The sequence below is a fragment of the Lactuca serriola genome, chromosome 4 (assembly GCF_051521515.1).
Source record: "Lactuca serriola cultivar US96UC23 chromosome 4, Lser_US96UC23_V15, whole genome shotgun sequence".
In the NCBI taxonomy this organism is placed as follows: Eukaryota; Viridiplantae; Streptophyta; class Magnoliopsida; order Asterales; family Asteraceae; genus Lactuca; species Lactuca serriola.
Genome location: NC_136411.1, coordinates 288,238,535 through 288,259,736, shown reverse-complemented (window position 1 = coordinate 288,259,736; position 21,202 = coordinate 288,238,535). Strand labels below are relative to the sequence as shown.

Here is a 21,202-nt window from a genome sequence, read left to right as displayed (position 1 = left end):
GTTAACTTTTGGAGTTTCAAATTTCGCTACCATTAATCCATTTTCAATTTCATTTTTTGATCAACTGCAGAGCTAGACGTTTAGCACTGAGATACTTGGTAGGTTATGACGAGAGTACCATCCGTTTTATTTGTGGAGCCAGACCCCATATATATTGATCTGCTTTCTTGCTTTGCGGTTTCTCCATGCCCTGATAGAGGAGCGCAAGGTCATTAAACCTTGTCATGTAAGCCTTGACATCAGAACCTTTCATTTTTAGGTTCCAAAGCTCGTGTTCTAGGCTCTGTATTTCTTTTCGGGGGGCAGTGTTCCTCTATTAAAAGTTCCTTCATGTTTTCCCATGACATTAAGTTGGCCATCAATACACCCAAAGTTTTTACATGGTCAGTCCACCATGTTATAGCTCCGTTCATCAAGATGCACACGGAAAAACACACTTTACTAACCTCAGCACAGTAGCATATGTCAAAAATAGCTTGAACTTTTCAAACCAATGAGTTAAACCCACAACATCGTGGTTCCAATAAAAGTTTCTTGGCTTGCAATTTAGGAAGTCATTGTAGGAACAGTTTCTTCTAGGATCTTCTGGATGCGAGTGAAGAGTGCTTCCATGTCTGTTTCCCAGTTCATTTACTTCCAAGAGTTGTCTTCCATCATTCAAACTCCTTGCAGTTGTCATTGAAATTGTAATTCGTTCTGAAACTAGTTGTTCCAATTATGTTGTAGTTTGAGGAAGTTCTGACTCAGGAGGTGGTAGAATTGGTGTGCTAGATGTTAACGTTTCAGTTACTGGAGTCACAATCGTCCTTCTGGTTGGTCGACCTCTTCGGGTTCGTCCTATAATTGGTTCGGTAGTTGGTGTTACTTTGGGGTGTGATTATTTGTTCCTTCTTGGAGGCATTTTGATTTCCTATTTCAATTAGTAGTAGAGGTTAAGTTTGTGATGTTTTTGTCAGTTCTTTCATAATGTTATTATTCATGATCACAATTCATATAATGGTTCAAAAATATTTTTAGACTTAATAACATATGCTTCATTATATTAAACATTAACATCTGAGTACATTAGTCTTTACTATTCTCAAAATGTAAAGACTTACAATTAGTAGTACAAAGACCCACTAATAAATAAATAAAGTTTACATATGCTTACATATCCTAATACATATTTGAAAAGTTTGTCGCCAAAATTTGCATGTTTCTCGAAAACCCGCCCAATTAGTTTAATAAAAACTCAAAAACTTGACCATAGTGTGGGGCATTTCATCATATTTTCCTTGCAGTAATGCATGTTTCTCCTCTAGTGTTTCGTGTTTTTCTTCTAGTATAGCATGCCTCTCCTCAACTCTGTATGCTACTGAAAGGGCAATTTTTTTTTGATTTTCCATATTGGTTACTTATGAATCGAAATTTATCCAGTTGCTATGGTGGTAGTCCCTCCTTTAATGGAGATTGTCTTGCAAGATCTGATACTGATCTTGTCGTTGATTCATTCAGGCCATATCTCCCTTCGTTTTTACCGATTGACCTTGCATGGTGCTTAATTCGTCACTGACGTGCCACATTTGTCCATGCAATCGTGTGTTCTACTCAAGTAGGATGGACAATTTGTCAATGTACATACCAGATGGGGGTGCAGCCCCCGATGCCTATCCCTCCTCAAATGTTCCTGCAGCCCGCTTTTCAACCGTCCTCTAGTTACCTTGGTTGCTTTCCCATACAGGGGGGCCCATTGCCTTTTTAGTCCGGGAGGACCTCTTGTTATACTTCATAGTAATGAAGCATCGGGGGTTGCACTCCCATCTGACATGGACATTGACAAATTGTCCTTCTACTTGAGCAGAACACTTGATTGCATGCACAAATGTGCCATGCCAGTGACGAATTAAGCACCATGCAAGGTCAATTAGTAAAAATGAAGGGATAAATGCCCTGAATGAATCAACGACAAGATCAATATAAGATTTTGCAAGATAATCTCCATCAAAGGATGAACTACCACTATAGCAACTGGATGAATTTCGATTCGAGAGTAACCAGTGTGGAAACTCCAAACCAAATTGCCCTTTCAGTAGCACACAGAGTCGAGGAGATGCATGTTATACAAGAAGAAAAACATGAAACACTATAGGAGAAACCTGCAATACTACAAGGTAAATATGATGACAAGTCCCACACGGTGCCCAAGTTTTTGAGTTTTTATTAAACTAATTGGGTGGGTTTTCGAGAAACTTGAAAATTTTGGCAACAAACTTTTCGGATATGTATTAGGATATGTAAGCATATGTAAACTTTATATGTTTATTAGTGGGTCTTTGTACCACTAATTGTAAGTCTTTACATTTTGAGAATAGTAAAGACTAATGTACTCGGATGTTAATGTTTAATATAATGAAGCATATGTTATTAAGTCTAAAAATATTTTAGAACCATTATGTGAATTGTGATCATGAATAATAACATTATGAAAGAACTGACAAAAACTTCACAAACTTAACCTCTACTACTAACTGAAATAGGAAATCAAGATGCCTTCGAAAAGGAACACCTGATCACAGCCCAAAGTAATACCAACTACCAAACCAGCTATGGGACGAACCCAGAGAGGTCGACCAACCAGAAGGCCGGTTGTGAGTCTAATAACTGAAACGCCAACATCTAGAACACCAATTCCACCACCTCCCGAGTCAGGGCTTCCTCAAACCACAACAAAATTGGAACAACTAGTTTCAGAACGCATTACAATTGTAATGGAAACTGCAAGGAGTTTGAATGGTGGAAGACAACCCGTGGAAGTAAACGGCCTTGCAAGCACTCTTCACTCGCATCCAGAAGAGCCTAGAAGAACTTGTTCCTACAAGGAATTCATAAATTGCAAGCCAAGAAACTTGTATGTGAACGAAGGCGTTGTGGGTTTAACTTGTTGGTTTGAAGAAGTTGAAGCTATTCTTGACTTATGCTACTACGCTTAGGGTAGCAAAGTCCATTTTGTTGCATGCACCTTGATGGACGGAGCTCTAAAATGGTGGAATGACCATGTAAAAACGTTGGGTGTCTCGGTGGCCAACTCAATGTCATGGGAAAGCATGAAGGAACTTTTAATAGAGGAGTACTGCTCCCGAAAAGAAATACAGAGCCTAGAACATGAGCTTTAGAACCTAAAAATTAAAGGTTTTTGTGTCAAGGCTTACACGACAAGGTTTAATGACATTGCGCTCCTTTGTCCGGGCATGGTGAAACCAAAAAGAAAGAAGGTAGAGCGTTATATATGGGTCTGGCTCCACAAATAAAAGATATTGTACTATCGTCAAAACCTACCACGTATCTCAGCACTAAACGTCTAACTCTGCAATTGATCAAAATGAAATCCAAAATGGATTAATGGTAGTGGAAGTTGAAACTCCAAAAGTTAACAACAACCACCACAGGCGCAAATCCAATGGGGCGAACCGGAATAAGCAGAAAAAACAACAAACTGAAAAGGTTTATGTTGTGAAAAAGCCCCATTTCCAACCCAACAAAAGGGTTACATTGGGAACATGCCTTTATGCACTCAATGCAATCGACACCACATGGGGGAATTTTTCCATTGTGCCAAATGCAACAAGAAAGTTCATACTAAAAACTTTTGTCGGGGCATGACACTAGTTGTTGCAGTACCGAGAAGGGGTAATGGATCGGGTTCTGGTGGAGGGGGGGCTTGTTATGAATCTGGAGAAAAAGGGCACATCAAGCGAAATTGCCCAAAGTTGAAGAAGGGTGTGGGAATGCCCGTCATCAGGCTTTTGTGATAGGGAACAAAGTTGCTATACAAGATCCCCCGGTGGTTATTGGTACATTCCTCATCGATAATTTATATGCTACAATTCTATTCGACTCCGGTGCTAATAGAAGTTTTATAACCCCGTCATTTAAACTACTATTAAATTACGAGTTTGGTAAATTAGACGTAGCATACGAGGTAGAAGTAGAAAACGATCAGATAGAAAACACCACCGAAATCTTACGAAATTGCCTCCTAACTCTGAACGACCACACATTCTGTGTCAACTTAATGCTAATGAATATTGGGACTTTCGACATTATTATCAGTATGGATTGGCTGTCTCTTCCTCATGCTGAAATTCTCTGTTTCAAAAAATCTGTACCACTAACTCTACCTAACGGGGAGACGATGATAATCTACGGTGACAATTCGGGTCAAAACTTGAAGCTTATTTCTTGTACTAAGGCTCAAAAATATCTATGCAAGAAGTATTACGCCTTCTTGGCGCATGTAGTAGATAAGAAGAGAAAAACGAAAGAAATCAAGGACATACCCCACGTATGTGACTATCCATATGTGTTTCCTGAAGATCTTCCTGGATTGCCTCCAAGTCTTAGCAACGAATTCCAAATTGATTTAATTCTGGGAGCAACCCTAGTAGCGAGATCCCCCTATAGACTGGCTTCATCTAAAAGGCAAGAACTTTCAAGTCAACTATAGGAACTATTAGACAAGGGTTTTATCAGACCAAGCTTTTTACCCTGGGGAGCGCCAATCTTATTCGTCAAGAATAAAGATGGTTCTTTCAGGATGTGTATAGACTATCGAGAATTGAACAAACTAACAGTCAAGAACCATTATCCACTCCCCAAAATAGATGACATGTTTGATCAACTTCAGGGATCTAGTTACTATTCAAAGATAGATCTAAGATCCGGGTATCATCAACTGAAGGTACTAGAAGTAGGCGTTTTATCCACTCCCCAGAATAGATGACATGTTCGATCAACTTTAGGGATCTAGTTACTATTCAAAGATAGATGTAAGATTCGGGTATCATCAACTGAAGGTACTAGAAGAAGGCATTCCGAAAACTGCATTTAGAACTCGATATGGACACTAAGAGTTTCTAGTTATGCCCTTCGGATTGACCATTGTTCCAGCAGTATTCATGGCCCTCATTAGGGATGAGATTTAGAACCGAAAAACCGGACCGGAACCGGAATCAGACCAGAAGCGGAACCGTTAGAAGCGGAATATATAGAACCGGTTCCGGTTCTGGGTTTAAAAATTTGCTTTATCCGGGTAATCCGGGTTTGGGTCCATCAGGTCCGGGTAAATCGGGTCTAAAAATCGCAACGGGTGTTAGGAACTAAAACCACTTTTAGGGTCGGGACCGGTTTTATGAAACGTTTAAAAGATACATATTTCATTCGTTTAAACTCCGATTGACATGCGGTTTTTTCCAACGTGTAGTTTAGAGTTTGTACATAATTTTAGACTATAAATTTGTCATTTTTAGTTTTATATTCATTGACTTACAGTCCCCCAAAGTCTAGATATCAAAGCTGAAAGTTTTTAGTTTTTCAGTTTTTTTGGTATTATGTGAAAGTTTTAAAACATGCATATCTAATTCGTTTGAAGCCGAATTGACATGTGGTTTTTTCCAACTTGTAGTTTAGAGTTTGTACATGAGTTTAGACTATAATTTTGTCATTTTTGGTTTAATATTCAATGATTTATAGTCCCTCGAAGTCGGGATATCAAAACTGAAAATTTTCAACTTTTTAGCTATATGTTTTTGTACTTTGTATTCTGTGAAAATGTTAACACATGCATATCTCATTCGTTTAAAATCGGATTGACATGCGGTTTTTTTGAGAGTGTACTTTAGAGTTTGTACATGATTTTAGACTATAATTTTGTCAATTTTGGTTTTATATTCAATGAGTTACATCCCCCCAAAATCGGGATATCAATATCAAAATTTTCGAAGTTCAAACCACTAAGTAGTAAGTAATTACCAAAAATTTCCGTTTTTTTCCAGGTTTTCCGATTCTAAACCCACTTTATCCGGTTCCAACTTATCCACTTTGATGTTTCCGGGTTTTCCGGTTCTAGACCCACTTTACCCAGTACCGTACCCGAAACCAAACCGGAACCGGTTCCTATATACCGGTCCGGTTTTTGGTTCTACAAAATCCCGTTAATCGATTCCGGGTTTTCCGGGTCTGGGTCCATCCGGTCCTACGGGTTCAGATGGAGATCGTTATAAGAATCAAATCCAATCAATCACATACTTGAATGGATGGTGACATTTAATCAAGTTGATCCTACATGTTCAGATGGAGATGGTTAGAATAATCAAATCCAATCAATCACATACTTGAATGGATGGTGACATTTAATCAAGTTGATCCTAATCAAAACATTGCACTATTTATTATCATCTCAAATGATGAAGTCTTGGACACAAACATTAACTTCATGAGCAAAAGTCCATGGGAAGAAACCATTTGGCCAGAAGAAGAGGTTGTGCCTCCGCCCCGTGTGACATATCCTCTGCCACCTGATGATACATCTCAAGTTAAAGAAAACAATCCTACTTTTGCAGATCAGAACTCAACATACATAGACGAGCTACTAACCATGATAACTAGGGCTAACCTACAACTGTTACCTTGCCCAAATAGAAGCATATGAGTAGAGAGCATACATCATATTCTTAGAAGAATAACTTATAGAAACAAGAGCAAAAGTAAAAGGAAAAACCCAACTTCTATAAGAAAGTCAGACTCAAATGATCTGGATGTATGACGAGCTCGGTCACCTCCATTACTATCTTGATTAAACATCCAACCCTTTAGTGAAGCACTACAGGGATATACACAGAATATATAGGGATAACAGATAGGTTGAATTTTTTAGAATGAAATATGGGGAAAATTTTCTTATTTCCCCAAATTTTGGAAACTAAGATCCTATGTTATTTCCCATAAATTTGGTGTTTTATCTTATATATGAAAGAATTATATTTTGTCATTAATAAATTATATCTTTTAGTAGATAGCAGAAAACTACCTATCAGATGACGATAAATTTCAAAAAGATCAAACTTAATACTCATGTATTCATGAAAATATCGAAACCATTGAAAAAGTCGTCATAGGATAAGTCGACAACTGGAATATAGTTGGAAACATGAATTTTGGGATGGTAGATCGAGAAAAATATGAAAGAATTCAAGAGAAGCAGAAGACCTTGATTCTTGAAACTGGGAACTCAATTATAAATATTAGAAATTACATGACATGCAGCAGATGTGGCAAGGTGGGTCACACTGTCAAATACTACTGACGGTCAGCAGCTACAACGCCGACAAACACTAGGGTTTCCACCAATGGAAATTGAGCTTGCTTCGAGTGTAGAGTGGTTGGGCATTTCAAGAGGGATTGTCTGAAGCTGGAGAATATTGGAGGGGAATGCCAGATGAAGGGCATTCGTGATTGGTGCAAGAGACGCAATCCAGGACCCATTTGTGATGACTGGTACGTTTCTTGTCAACGATCTGTTTCACCAACTTCCAAGGATCAATGATCTGTTCCACCAGCTGCAAGGATCCAACTTCTACTCGAAGATTGACTTAAAAAACAGGATACCATCAACTTCGAGTACTAGAAGAGGGTGTTCCCAAGACAACATTTAGAACACGATACGGGGCATTACGAGCTTCGAGTTATGCCTTTCGGGTTAACCAATGCCCCAAGAGTCTTTATGGATCTTTTGAACTGTGTTTGCAAACCTTACTTGGACAAGTTCGTGATCATGTTTATAAATGACATATTTATATACTCACGAACTGAGGAAGAGCATGTCCAACATCTATGAATCGTCTTAGAGTTGTTGAGAAAAGAGAAAATGTACACCAAATTCTCAGAGTGTAAATTTTGGATCAGAGAGGTATATTTTCTTGTGAATGTGGTCAGCAACAAGGGGATGCATGTAGATCCCTCCAATATTGAAGCAATTAAGAATTGGAAAGCACCTACAACGCCGACAGATATGCTCCAATTCCTAGGATTGGCAGGTTATTACCGAAGATTTATAGAGAACTTCATAAAAATAGCTCAGCCCCTCAAATCATTGATGCGGAAAGACATGACGTTTAAGTGGAAAGAAAAGCAAGAGTATGTGTTTCAAAATACAGGCTAACAACAGGTCCCATACGAGAGAATTGTGATTTTCAAAAAATCATCGTGGGTAGAAAATATAAGCTAAAAATGAACGTTGGAATTAGCCGAAACGACCAAAAGGAAAGCTATAGTACACGTCGATACTTAGGCAAGGATATAAGAATCGTCAAAAACGAAGCTCATACGTGATATTTATGGAATCTAGAAAAACGGAATTTTCGTCGCACACGCACCACTACACGTCATGTACGGTGCGTGCTCCTAAAACTCCTACAAATAGGAAAGTCTGGCATATCATTCTGCATACCTCCACAATTCTCTAACTCTCTCTCTCTCTCTCTCTCTCTCAATTCGAGCTTTTCTTGCCTCTCGAGCAGTCCCCAAGCTTCCAACGATCCAACACTTCGCTTTGGGTATTCAAAGCATGCTTCAAGGGTGAGTTCTCGGTCCCGCATTTATGATTTTCAAATGTTTTAAGGGGGAAAATACATGTTATAATACTCACTGTTTTATAAACATTACTAATTTTGTAGTATTAGTGATATAACTATGCCTAGGACGTTAGGATAATATTATAATTAACAGATACTCTACCCAACCTTTTAGGATAATATTATGCCTAGTCATTACACTTACTAATCTTTAGTGACAACATTATACCTAGTCATCATGCTTACCAATTTTCTAGGATACAATGTACATAGTCGTTACCATGCTTGAATATCTTGCCAACACAAACTATACCAACTTATATATATATATATATATATATATATATATATATATATATATATATATATATATATATATATAAGAGCATCCACAATGCAAGTAGTATAAGAGTTGAATGAGTTGACGATTAGGATTGAATAGGAGTTGAATGGAGTGTAGATGATGACATGGAGTAAAGTTGAATGAAGTGAGTTGAATGATCATTGAATGATTCAATAGAAGGAATAAATTGATGATTAGGATTGAATTAGAGTTTAATAGGTTGTGGGTGTTGTTGTATAGGTGTTAAATGGATGATGCGACAATCTATTGAACTCTATAGAGTTCAATGGATTGTGGATTCCCTAAGCACAATGAAAACTATACCAACTTAACTATATATATATATATATATATATATATATATATATATATAGAGAGAGAGAGAGAGAGAGAGAGATTAAGCATAACACAAAAAACGAGAAAAGTGAAAATATCAACACGAATACACATCAATGATTGTTAAATGAGGCATTACTCATCCCTTAGCTAAATAAGATTTATCTAACCCAACCTATAAACGTTAAATCTTAAGTGAACGGGAAATATATGTATAGATCTATATGGGGCAGACATGCCCACCTATGGTTACTAGCTACAACCTAGACGATTACGTCACAACAGACATAACTTTCCAAACCATGGTGACTTATGACGAAGCATTGATTCTGGGAAAGCAAATTCCTAGATCGATTATAAGAACCCATTGTAACATTGTTAGCCTAAAACTAACTAAAACTACTAATATGAGTAATCTTAAGAAGTAGCAAACTCGTAACAAACTCATGGATACGAGTTCATGATATTAAGAATTAATGTAATGTAAAACCATACAAAAACACATTAAAACATACAATCTTATGAATTTAGTAACATTATGTTGACCTTTCAAAATCACATGTATTCTCATGAGAATAAGTGTTGGAAGTGGCAAGCGTATCCTTGAGAGAGGAGTTAGAAGTATTTATGTCATGATGGTTTATTTTACATTTATCTTGTACATATACCTTGAAAATTATGTAACCTCATCATTATAATAAATAAAAAGTAATATTTATGTGTTTAAGATTTGGTGAGTTTCTCTATATATGTGGTATGTGATCCAACATTTTAATGTCGCACAGCCTAACGTTTCTGTCGTCGGTCAGGGTGTGACAACCAACCAACATTTTCATCATGTACATAGATTGATTCAGGAATAAGTGAAATATAAGAATAAACATAATTCTGATTAGAATTATCGAAGTTAGTCAGAAATTGACCTCATTTCACTTGGTCCTTGGACCCATTTCTACTTCCATTGTCTCCACTGTTTCCAGCACCATTGTTGCCAAGATTTACTCGACAATCACACTTGAAATGTCCCACTTTGAAGCACCTCTAACAAACTAGTTTTTTTTTGGAGTTATTTAGGACATATTCTTGCTTAAGTTTGTCATGTCCGTTGTTGTTCGAATTTTTTGGTTTGATTTCAACCACATGGATCGAGGGCTTTCTAGATTCAACTTTTCCTTTGTTTTTTTTCATTTCTTGAGCACGAAGAGATTCTTCAATGTGCAAAAGACTAACAAGTTGAACTAAAGACAATTTGTCCTTTAGATGCTTCAAGTTATGTTTGAAGTCTTTCTATAATGGTGGGAGTTTGTCGATCACACATGACACATCAATGGTTTCATCCATTTTCATTTTGTGTAGTTTGAATTGACCCAAAATGCGAAGGAGTTCATTGTATTGTTCCATGATAGATCTTAAATCAACCATTTTATAGTTATTAAAATCATTGACCAAGAACTTCTTGTTGGAAGCATCGTTATCCATGTATTTTGATTCAAGAGTGTCCCATAACTCCTTTTCACTTTTAACATCACTATAGGTATCAAATAAAGAATCAACCATACCATTCAAAATGTGACCTTTGCATATGTAGTCATTGTTGTCCCACTTGCTCATCTTCCTGGTTTCTTCCAATGTCTCGTTCTCTGCCACTTCTTTCCTCGAAGTACTCGACGCATACGCAACCTTCAGTGTGGTCAACATGAACAACATCTTCTTTTGCCAACACCTAAAATCATTGCCTTCAAACTTGTCCAATTTTGTGAACTTTGTGGTCAACTCGCGGATTGATTCAGCCATCTTCACCAGACGAGAATATCAGTTCGATTATTGGGTGAATATAAGTAGGGTGATGGTACAGAACCAGATTCCTAATGGATCGTGTAAGGTCACTTTCCTAACTGATGTTTCCACCCGTACAGGTTACAGGAAATTCAGTTTTGGATAATCCTAAGGGACACTTGTGTATCTAGGCATAAAACACAAGCCAAATCGCCAGAGAGTTCTGAGCTTGTCTAAGTAAAGACAGGCCATGAAGAGTCCTTAACGACTCAAAAGGGAGACGTATATATACATGACAGATTAGAGTTTCTATCTTCTAAATTAATTTAGAGAATCACAAAAGTAATGGTTTAATCATTGGTTTCCAAAACTGACAAGATTTATCAATCTTACCATAATCACCCATTAGAATTCAGATTTTCCATAATTTGGCTCTGCCCTTAGACCCCGCTAGGGGCCCTGCCCTTAAGACCCTGCAAGGGGGTGTGGCCCCCTTGACCCCTATTATTTTGTCATACCGGCTTATAAATCAATCGTACACATGCATGCACTCCGCATTCACCAAACATATAATATATAGTACAAATAATAAGCCCCTAAACTAAAATGTTAGTTTCAATTACCTAAAATGTCTTGTGATACTAAAATCACCAACAATTGATATTTATGGTGTTAGTTAAGTTGCATAAAATGTACATATATAAACACAAAGTGTTTCTCTTCTTATAAATACATCTCTAACTTGTTCGTTGCGTTGCTTTTATAGATAATTTGCTTTAATTTTTTACCCATTTGGATTCACTATCAATAAACACGATCCAAATTGATCTATCCTAAAATACAATAAAATAAACATTTTTTCTTTCATCACATACATTTTAAACTCCCATTACTTTTCAATTTCTTTCTATTAATGATTATAAATAGGTTAATTATTTTAAAATAAATTCAATACCTAAAATATAATCATAAATTAACTTCACTTCAGTATTAGAATAACATATTTTACTTATGATTATAAAATTATGCATTTAACTATTAACATATTATAATTAACATATTAGTTTAGATATGTTCTTAGCTATGAATCATTATCATTTTAATGTTACAACTTTTTAATAGTTTGTATAAAATACTTAAATTGTTAATTTATATATAACGGTAAAATGTTAACTTAAATTTAAATTATTGTTGAATATTAAAAGTTATAAGTTTAGATATGTTGTTATGTATCAACCAATTGTCTTTTTAAGGTCGCAACTTTCTAATAGTTTTTATAAAATACTTAAATTGTTAATTTAAATATAACATTAAAATATTAACTTAAATCGAGATTTCAATTGAATATTAAAAGTCACAACTTGTAGTATTAAATGCAAAACCTAAATTATAATCTCACGTTAACTAAAAAAATATCCTAAAGCTATTTTTATAATCATTAAGAGTTTCTCATTCAATAGCTTAAAAGTAACTTACAACAATAGTTAAAAATCACATTATGTAAAAAGTTATATTGTTATCTTTAAAAACAAAAACAATGTTTGATGTTTTAAATAATTATAATGATAAAAATTAAAATGTGAAGCATATATATATATATATATATATATATATATATATATATATATATATATATATATATATATATATATGGGAAAAGTGAATATACATTACAATCTCACATAAGCTTAGGTATTAAACCTAATGAAAATACATTGTTTTACTATATAAAGATTGCGATTAGGAGATTCACGATTAACACATGCAAATGTAGATTCATAATCGACGCAATAGTTTTGATAACGAAGCAAGAACATTAATTATCTTCGACCTTCGTGATAATGAAAAACAATAATGTTCACTGGGATTAAGTAATAAACGATAATAGAGGAAATAAAACAAGGATGATAAAACGATAATTGAGGAAAGAAAAGTTATTGGGGACGATATATTTACCAAGTGAAAACCAAACCGAATATAATTACTAAGTTAAAACGACATATTTTAGAGGTTGGGTACTAAGCTTAGGCGAGGTTGTAATGGATATATATATATATATATATATATATATATATATATATATATATATATATATATATAACAATAATTATAAATAACATTAAACCAATTATTATATTTTTTTTAACGACAAATACAAATATATTAAAATACTCTTAAATTATTTTATCTATGTCCACATTGTGAGACTTGAGATGATGGAGATTATATTGTTTTAAAAGATGTCTATATTATTATATAATTCAAAATAATCAATATTTTATATAATTTAATATAAAAAATATTATTTCAAAGTTAACTATCATTATTATAACTAAAATAACGTATATTTATATATATTTCAACTATATAATTATCTTCTACACAACTTACCGATATTCGCCATCAATACCATTTTAAGATGCTTTGAGTCTTGTTTTAGAGAAAGAATAGGAAATAAAATACTTTTTTGCAACTATTTACTTTTCAAGTAAAGCAGAATTGACAAAATTGCAAAAATGGTCCCTGTGTTTGGCAAAATTATGTGGTTTTGGTCCAAAAAGTTTTAATGGTGCACCAATGGTCCAAAATTGGATCTTTCTATTGGTTTTGGTCCCTCTCCGTCTAAAAAGACTATTATACCCCCCATATTTGTTTTTTTTTATTTTTTTATTCATTTTAGTATTTTTTTTTAAGTAATTAAAAATCAAAATACCTCTCTCTCTCTCTCTCTCTCTCTCTCTCTCTCAAGAAACCTGTTTTCAGCTTCCACCACCGGAAATAATCTCCGTCACCGCCAAACACTGCCACCTCCCCCTCCGTTGCTGATCACCTATGATAAATGCGTCTCTCTCTCTCTCTCCCCCTATCTGCACAGTCACCGACGAACGAACACCCCAACACTTTTCTCACCCTCGCCATCGTTCTCCGCCACCTAAAAAGTCGTCCTCTCCACCAGGCGTCGCCTCCATTTCCCCACCGTTGTTGGCCACCTATAAAAATACACCTCTCCTCCCTCTGCTTTGTCGCCGACGAAAGAACACGTCGCCACTTCTCCCATCCTCGACATCGCTCTTTTGCAGATCTGGAGCACCATCATCTTTAATCTTTTGTTAGAACTAGGGTTTTCAGATCCGCCAGAGCCGGAGAAGATGAAAGGTAAGAACACCATCACCTGTTCTATCCAGAAACACCATCACCACTGCGACAACCCTCTGAAAAAAGCTTATGGGCTTTCAAGAACAGTCTATTTCTACAAATTGATTTTCATATATGTGCACTCATATCATTTATGTGTTTAGGGTTAATGGACTCAAAAAAGGATACGATGGTGCTGAATCAAATCGGAGCTAAAATCATCCCATAAATAGAATCTGAAATTGTGTGTGCCTTGTGTTCTTGGAGAAAATCACCAGCCATGGCCATTGCTGTTGGATCTCTTTGATTCCAGATGGAAGAGACGAATTGAAATAGATGTGCTCCAATTTTTCTTGTGATGGTGTTAACCGATGATGGTGGGTGATGAAGTGGCGGCGACGACTAATGCTCAAGCGTGTTTCCGGTGGTGCCGGCGATGGGTGGGATCTTCGTTTTGGGAGAGATACACAGATAAAGAGTGGGATGATGGGTGGGTAGAATTTTTTTTTTTTTTTGATTTTTTTAATTAAAACGTCTTAAAAGAATAACAAAAGATATTGAAAAAGAATTACTAAAAGGGCATATTAGTCATTTTAGGTGGGATGTGGACCAAAAACACAAGAAAATATAACCATAGGGACCAAAACCGCACAAGGTATCTAAAATTAGACCAGTGGTACACCAACATTTCATTTTGGACCAAAACTACAGAATTTTGCCAACCACAGGGACCATTTTTGCAATTTTGTCAGCAGAATTAACTAATTACCCTTGATATCCTTCTTGTCATATAATTCCCATGAACATGTCAACTCAAAGACCCGTTTTTTTTTTAACGACGGAAATGTAGAAAAATATAAAAATATCAAAAAGGGGTTAAGTTGGTTCTGATAAAATCGGTTCGTGAAAACAGATGTCATTACGTCCTCGAATTCATAGTCTTCGGGTGTTTCCATTTAAACACAAAAATTTCACTGAAAATTTTAAAGAACCTTATACCTGATGTTGGAGGCTTGGAGCAGCTGAAGATGATGGACATCCAAATCAAACCCAAATGGAAAACGAATCAAACCATAGAATCCTATACCTGTATTGTAGTTAGAGATAAAAATCCAAATGAAACAAAAATAGAATCCAAATCATACCCAAATCAACTCTAGCTCTCTGCTCAAATCCGAAATGAAACCCTAGTTTCATCTTTCTTCAACACACAGAGGCAAACGATGGTGGTAGTGTAAGTGTAGCTGTGTTCGTAGCAGTGGTGCGTGTGTTTGTCGCATCATTTTTAGATCTAGGGATTACCTTCTTCTGTCGTTGTCCTCCGTTTTTTGCCCACAGCTTTGTATGGAATTTGAAGCAGATAGAGATAAAAGGTATCAGAAGGTGTCTATGTTTATGTTGAGGTGGTGAGAAATAGAGGAGGTGTCGCGATGAGAGCAAGCTGAAGAGAAAACAGAGAAAGGTGAAGAGGACACGTGGATTGCAGATGGCAGAGATTGCCAAATGGAATAAACCACTGTTCATCAACCCGTTAATAAATCATCTGCCTCTCAAATCTTCTTCAACTAAAGGAGTCCTTTTGTTCTTTCGACTCAGCACATAATCATCTGCTATCTGATTCCTTCATGGAGGAAGCTAACAGTGAGTCACTCTCATCTTATCTTTCAATCTTCGATTTCACACGAAATTATCGTTTTCTACTTCAATTTACTGTATTTGATAATTTTCAAGCAGTTGCAGAGGACAAAGACAACAAATTCTTGATGAAAGCTGTTAAAGAAGCTTATAAAGCATTAGAATCTGGAGATGGAGACCCATTTGGTGCAGTGGTTGTTTACAAAGATGAGATTGTTGTGAGTTGTCATAACATGATTTCAAAACACACGGATCCAACTGCACATGCAGAAGTTGTAGCAATAAGAGAGGTTAGTTATAAATTTTTAATGCTTCAAATTCTAATCCTTGATGATAATTCATAATTTCCCTTTATGTTTTTAATCATACCACTTTTTTCAGGCATGTAAAAAGCTGAACCAAATCGAGCTTTCTGATTGTGAAATGTACGCCTCTTGTGAGCCTTGCGCTATGTGCTTTGCAGCCATTCAGTATTCAAAATTTAAGGTTCAGTTTCACTTTTTTTTTTTCTACTCTATTCAACAAAGTAGTTGCTTAAAATAGTTTAAATGCTAAATCATAAATTTGCAAACTATTTTTATGTAATAATTATTTGTTCTTTTCATCTTTTTTGTGGATTCAGAGGTTGGTATATGGGGCTAAAGTTGAAGCAGCCATTGCAGTTGGGATCGACGCCTTGATTTCAGATGCATTAAGAGGAACCGGATCTTTTCAGAAGGTTGAACTCAAGATAAAAAAAGCTGATGGTGATGCAGCTGTTATTGCAGAACAAGTTTTTGAGAACACTAAAGCCAAGTTCACTTGTTGAAAACACCATATGCATATGTTCTAATGAGCTAATTTGAAATTCATAAAGGTGTAGCAAGTTACATATATGTTGTCTAAATTTGGTAGAAAATTACAAGTTGGTTACTATTATCAGTAAAAAATAAAGTATGATGGCTAATAGAACAATACTAGGGATAAAACTTGTAAATCTTTCAATATACGAAAGGTGAGGGGCAGAAATTGTTGTTGTCTAAATTTAAGGGCAGAAATTGTTTAAATTTAAGGGATGTGAGTGATATTTTACAAAGTACAAGAATATAAAATATGGGTGGAAAGTGGTAACATACGAAAGTCTTTGGACAAAACATGACTGACATAAAAAATAAAGAAGTTTTGTGGCAAAATCCAAAATAAAAAAAATCTTGTAGCCAAAATCTAAAATAAAAAACTCTTGTGGCAAAAATGTGAAACACAAAAATTATATATTCCTAAGCCCTTGTAGCCAAAATCTAAAATGAAAAACAGGCAAAAATGTGAAACGTAGAAACTTCAATATTTCTAAGCCAATTTTTTTTATTATATAGTATAATATAATTTGAGAATTCACCTTTAAATCTTTAAACAATGAAATATCAATTTAACATGAGATCAACACTTTTATTATCTTATTGATGTAATATTTATACTTTACCTTGATCAAGTTTGAAAAGATCACTCCAATACTTATTATGGTTGATCTTATTCTCAAGAGCTCTTCAATTAAGTATGAAATCAATATCGATGATGAGTATATGTTTCTTGTTTCTGACATCGAATTTTTATGGAAAGAAAACAGAGAGAAACAGATACAATGTGATTAACATTATACTTTGCCAATATGACAAAACAAGATATTGGAAAAAGATAAATCAAAAACCGAGTAAAGAGAGTAAGAAACAACTAGATAACATATGCCAAAATCTAATAACCTACAAAAACACAAATACACTTCCCAAACACAAACATAAGACCAAATTACACCACATGAAAACCAACATAATTAAAAAAAATTGTGTTTGAAATGATGAAACAAGACATTATCTTTATTCGTTTTTTAGTTTATTGAATGAAAAGGAGTGACGTGAAGAAAGCGGATAAATAATCTCATAAAGATTTTTCAAAAAGCCTCGATCATAAATGTTGTTTTTAACGATGTTTATGTCCTCAAGATGTGATTTTCTAAAGAAGGATTTCCATTTGCTTTGTGGAGGCTTTATCTCTTGGCTAGAAAGCTCATCTAAACTAGCTTTTAGAGCTTCTGCACTTGCCTTTGCTTCTTCCACTTTCCTTTGCCAACTTAAATAATCTTGCCATTTGAATGTCTGCACCCATTAAGATATCATATCAACTCTTGTTTTTCACTTAATGGAGAAACAACTTAATCTCATAAGCTATACATATATGTGTGTGTGTGTGTTTTTTTACCTCATTGGTGGTAGTATTGCTAAGACAAAGGCTTGCATGATACCCAAAGAAACCAGATAGAAGAAGAGAAACTATTGCCAAAAATACCATTACAAGTATCTGAGTGTTGTAAGAGTTCACCAGCCACTGTTAAAACAAACAAAAATTTGTCACATTAACAAAAAAAAAATGATTATTTTGATGCTAATTTATCAAGTATAGAAATCTAGAAGTAACCTGAACAACATGTGGAGTTAGACTCCTGAATGAATTTTCAATCCCATAATATGCTGCAATTACAACACAAATATGCATCTAAAACATAAGATTGAAAATTTGAAATATGAACATGAAATGAATAAATATATTATATGGAGATAGATAAAAGGCACCTGTTAAAATATATACAACTTCTAGTTCCTTCAATCTTCCAGCAAGAACTAAGCCAATTGCAACTGTTCCATATACACAAAGAAAGAAATGCCTACAAATTGAAACAAATTATTTTTCTATTTTATGTAAAAAAAAAAAAAAAATACTTTAATGGCCTTAAGTTCACTAAAAATGATATTTTATCATTTTAACTCACCAGAACAGAAACATCACAAAGTACAATGTGTTTTTCTCCCCTATGCAATTATTCTGAAACAATGAGAAAAAATGATTAATTTAATTGTTCTTTATCAAAGGAAAATACGTTTTTTAATTTTTTATCAGATGAAAGTAAAAAAAGTCAAACCATCCATCCACAGTGATGGTCAAACCGAGCAACACATCGGTCACATATGCTGCAATGCTTTGACCTAGCAGGCCTGAGTAACAAAAAAACAAATCAACAATAAAAAAATTCAAATACTTTTTAAGTGTCTTCATCTATTCTATAAAAAAAAAAAAAAAAAAAAAAAAAAAAAATTGTGGGAAATAGGAATAAGAAATGTACATACTTTAGGATTTTGCAAGTGGAACATTCTTTCTCTGAATAAATTATGTTGTCATATGGGTATAAAGAGAGATATTGTGATACATTTTCTGAATTGATAGTTCCTGGATCAGAGAAACTAGCCAGTAGAAAAAGTAAAATGCCTACACCAACAGCCAACATGCTTGTGTATCTGCAAACAATATATGAAGGGCAAAAAAGTAAAATATGATTTATGGAAGATGAAGGTGAAAAAGGAAAATAGATTTAAAATGAATTTATACCTGTGATATCCTGCGATATAATGACCAGGAATATAATTAAAAGTTGTGTACACTATCAAACAATAAGTACCCCCAACTATTGCTAAATACATTGCCTACATTACAAAAAATGAAAATTAGAGTAGAATACAGAATTGAATTGTTGAAACTGGAAATTGTATGATTGAAGTAAAACAAGAATGATTACAAATTGGAACCCTAGTTGATGCTAATTTGTTAGGGGAAAAACCTGTAAGATGGGGTTAGGGCGATCACAGCAGTAGTATTGAGCAAGATAAAGTGCATTGGTGCCTCTAGCCCCGAACACATACTCAATGAATCGTCTGTATCATAATAATAGATGCACAAAATGAATAACAAAGGTATGTGATATGTGTATCAGTGTATGTTTCAGACCTTCATTCTCTTGTTCGAAATCAACCATTCGGTTGCTCCGTTTTGTTCAAATGAAATTGAAGAAAAATCGAAAGTAGAGTATAGAATTGCATAACATTCGACAAGTAACTGTTGTAAACTGATTGGGAGTTGTGAAATTGACTAAGAAAAGTAATATAATCTTCCCTCTCCTCTCTCTGGCATGGTTTATTGGATGAATTCTTCAATGGCGGATCAATATTAAGACCGAATCATGAAATCTTTCAATTGGTTTAAGGAAATTTTACAGGAAAAAGTAAAGTTTTTGATTGACCAATTGGTCGATCGAAATCACGAAACTCACTGTAGCTTAGGGTTAGAGTAAGTTACCGGAAGTAATCAAAAGCGCCGAAGGTAAGGAAGTTGTGAATGCGTTGGATGAAAGTGCCTTGAAAAATTGGCCACTGCCCGCATAGAAAAGATACGACGACCAACAGCGTTACCAGTCCATGGCACACCAGAAGCCATTGTACGGCCATTCTCTGGAACTATGGGAGATGAAGACGATGAAAGGGGAAGTAGGAGAGTGGAGGGGGTGAGGAGAATCGGAGAAGAAGGGGTTAAATGTGATGATCTAAATTGGTTTGACTTTGAGCAAGTAAAAGAATTCATTGTTCCTTCAAACCCAAAAATGTAGACGGCTCTAGATATACATTACATGGGTGATACAAGTATAAATTTAGGGATATTCAAACAAAAATAATATGGATGTATATTTCTATTTCATCAGATTTTTCTGGATTCCGGACTTTAGAAAAATATTGTTTTCTTTTCATTTCACGTTCTAAATGTTTTAAGAGTGTGTTAATATACAAATTGGGGATCTTATAAAAAATATATATAATGGTATAAAAAGTTGGTATAATAATAATAATAATAACTAGAAAAGTGACGCGGCGTTGCGGGGTTTGGATTTTGATTAAACGATTTTGGAAATGACTTTACGGTACATAGTTTATTGATTTATTTATTGAAGCATAAACTTCATATAATCAGATGTTTACTCTTAATTTTTAAATAGTAAAGAAAGATACATATTTGCTATTAAGTCATTCATGACATTTTTGTGTCCTTCAAAATTGTTTTGTACCCTTGATAAGGAGGTGGCAATAACTCCGCAACCATAGCTGTAATTTAGCGTTTTACATCCTGTTAATATATCAAAAACGGAAGTTAGTAAGCTAAGTTATAAGAAAGAATCAAATAATTATTTCTTGCATTCGGAAACATAGCAACGGTGGCCATTTTCTACCTATAAAATCAACAATTTCTTTGATGACATTGCTCCTGATCGATGATAATTTGCAGTGCATCCATTGTTGATTCCAAAATCTAAAACAGAAAAAAAAAATAATAATAAAAATAATAGAGTCTAGATTGATGAGGGGGACAAAAGTCAAAGTATATGTTTCAATCCAAAAAATACAGAATAAAAATGAAGGTTACAAAAAATACAGAATAAAATTGAGGGTTACGAGGCCCTCCCAATTGTCTTCCACAAACAAATATCATGTACGTTGACATCAAAAAAAAAAATGAACTATTGTTTAACTGTAAATCAAGGAACCACTAAATTATACAAATGAAAGAATTGGCATTCTATATAATAGAGAAAGTTTCCCATTTTTAGTTTCAATTCCACGAGTTTCTAAAACTTTAGTTGAAGGAGTAATCTACACATACTAATGTGTGCCTATAATTTAGCAAAAAGCTAACTTGTACCAATAAAATGAAAATCAATATAGGACTTACCTGGAGG

The 21,202-nt window shown here is 34.6% G+C and overlaps 3 protein-coding genes across 5 annotated transcripts; 1 reads left to right on the top strand and 2 right to left on the bottom strand.

The window, feature by feature from the left end:
* Positions 1-10,356: 10,356 nt before the first annotated feature.
* LOC145099415 (uncharacterized) lies at positions 10,357-10,863 on the bottom strand. Its single transcript, XM_079036991.1, has one exon. The coding sequence runs from the start codon at positions 10,861-10,863 to the stop codon at positions 10,357-10,359; it is 507 nt and encodes a 168-aa protein (XP_078893117.1).
* Positions 10,864-14,891: 4,028 nt separating this feature from the next.
* LOC145097123 (guanosine deaminase-like) lies at positions 14,892-16,530 on the top strand. Of its 3 annotated transcripts, none has more exons than XM_079034627.1 (4): positions 14,892-15,621; positions 15,721-15,905; positions 15,997-16,101; positions 16,238-16,530. In XM_079034627.1, the coding sequence occupies exons 1-4, from the start codon at positions 15,606-15,608 to the stop codon at positions 16,421-16,423; spliced, it is 492 nt and encodes a 163-aa protein (XP_078890753.1). In that variant the 5' UTR covers positions 14,892-15,605; the 3' UTR covers positions 16,424-16,530. The 3 variants fall into 3 exon arrangements, with proteins under 3 accessions (XP_078890753.1, XP_078890751.1, XP_078890752.1); XM_079034625.1 differs by having other exon boundaries at positions 15,712-15,905; XM_079034626.1 differs by having other exon boundaries at positions 14,894-15,621; positions 15,715-15,905.
* Positions 16,531-17,307: 777 nt separating this feature from the next.
* On the bottom strand, positions 17,308-20,110 carry LOC145097122 (DHHC-type zinc finger family protein). The gene is made up of 10 exons (XM_079034624.1): positions 19,774-20,110; positions 19,259-19,352; positions 19,030-19,124; positions 18,771-18,938; positions 18,566-18,638; positions 18,416-18,468; positions 18,219-18,310; positions 18,064-18,116; positions 17,848-17,973; positions 17,308-17,744 (listed from the first exon to the last, which is right to left on the bottom strand). Exons 1-10 carry the CDS (start codon positions 19,920-19,922, stop codon positions 17,466-17,468), a joined length of 1,182 nt encoding a protein of 393 aa, XP_078890750.1. The 5' UTR covers positions 19,923-20,110; the 3' UTR covers positions 17,308-17,465.
* Positions 20,111-21,202: the final 1,092 nt, after the last annotated feature.

Bases quoted from the DNA above. Each gene is read 5' to 3' on its own strand.
- LOC145099415 (XM_079036991.1), bottom strand. From the start codon at position 10,863: ATGGCTGAATCAATCCGCGAGTTGACCACAAAGTTCACAAAATTGGAC.
- LOC145097123 (XM_079034625.1), top strand. The intron at 15,906-15,996 runs GTTAGTTATAAA...CACTTTTTTCAG, and splicing joins AAGTTGTAGCAATAAGAGAG to GCATGTAAAAAGCTGAACCA. The intron at 16,102-16,237 runs GTTCAGTTTCAC...TTGTGGATTCAG, and splicing joins TTCAGTATTCAAAATTTAAG to AGGTTGGTATATGGGGCTAA.
- LOC145097122 (XM_079034624.1), bottom strand. From the start codon at position 19,922: ATGGCCGTACAATGGCTTCTGGTGTGCCATGGACTGGTAACGCTGTTG. The intron at 18,939-19,029 runs GTATAAATTCAT...TATTGTTTGCAG, and splicing joins TATATCGCAGGATATCACAG to ATACACAAGCATGTTGGCTG. The intron at 17,974-18,063 runs GTTACTTCTAGA...TTGTTTTAACAG, and splicing joins TAACTCCACATGTTGTTCAG to TGGCTGGTGAACTCTTACAA.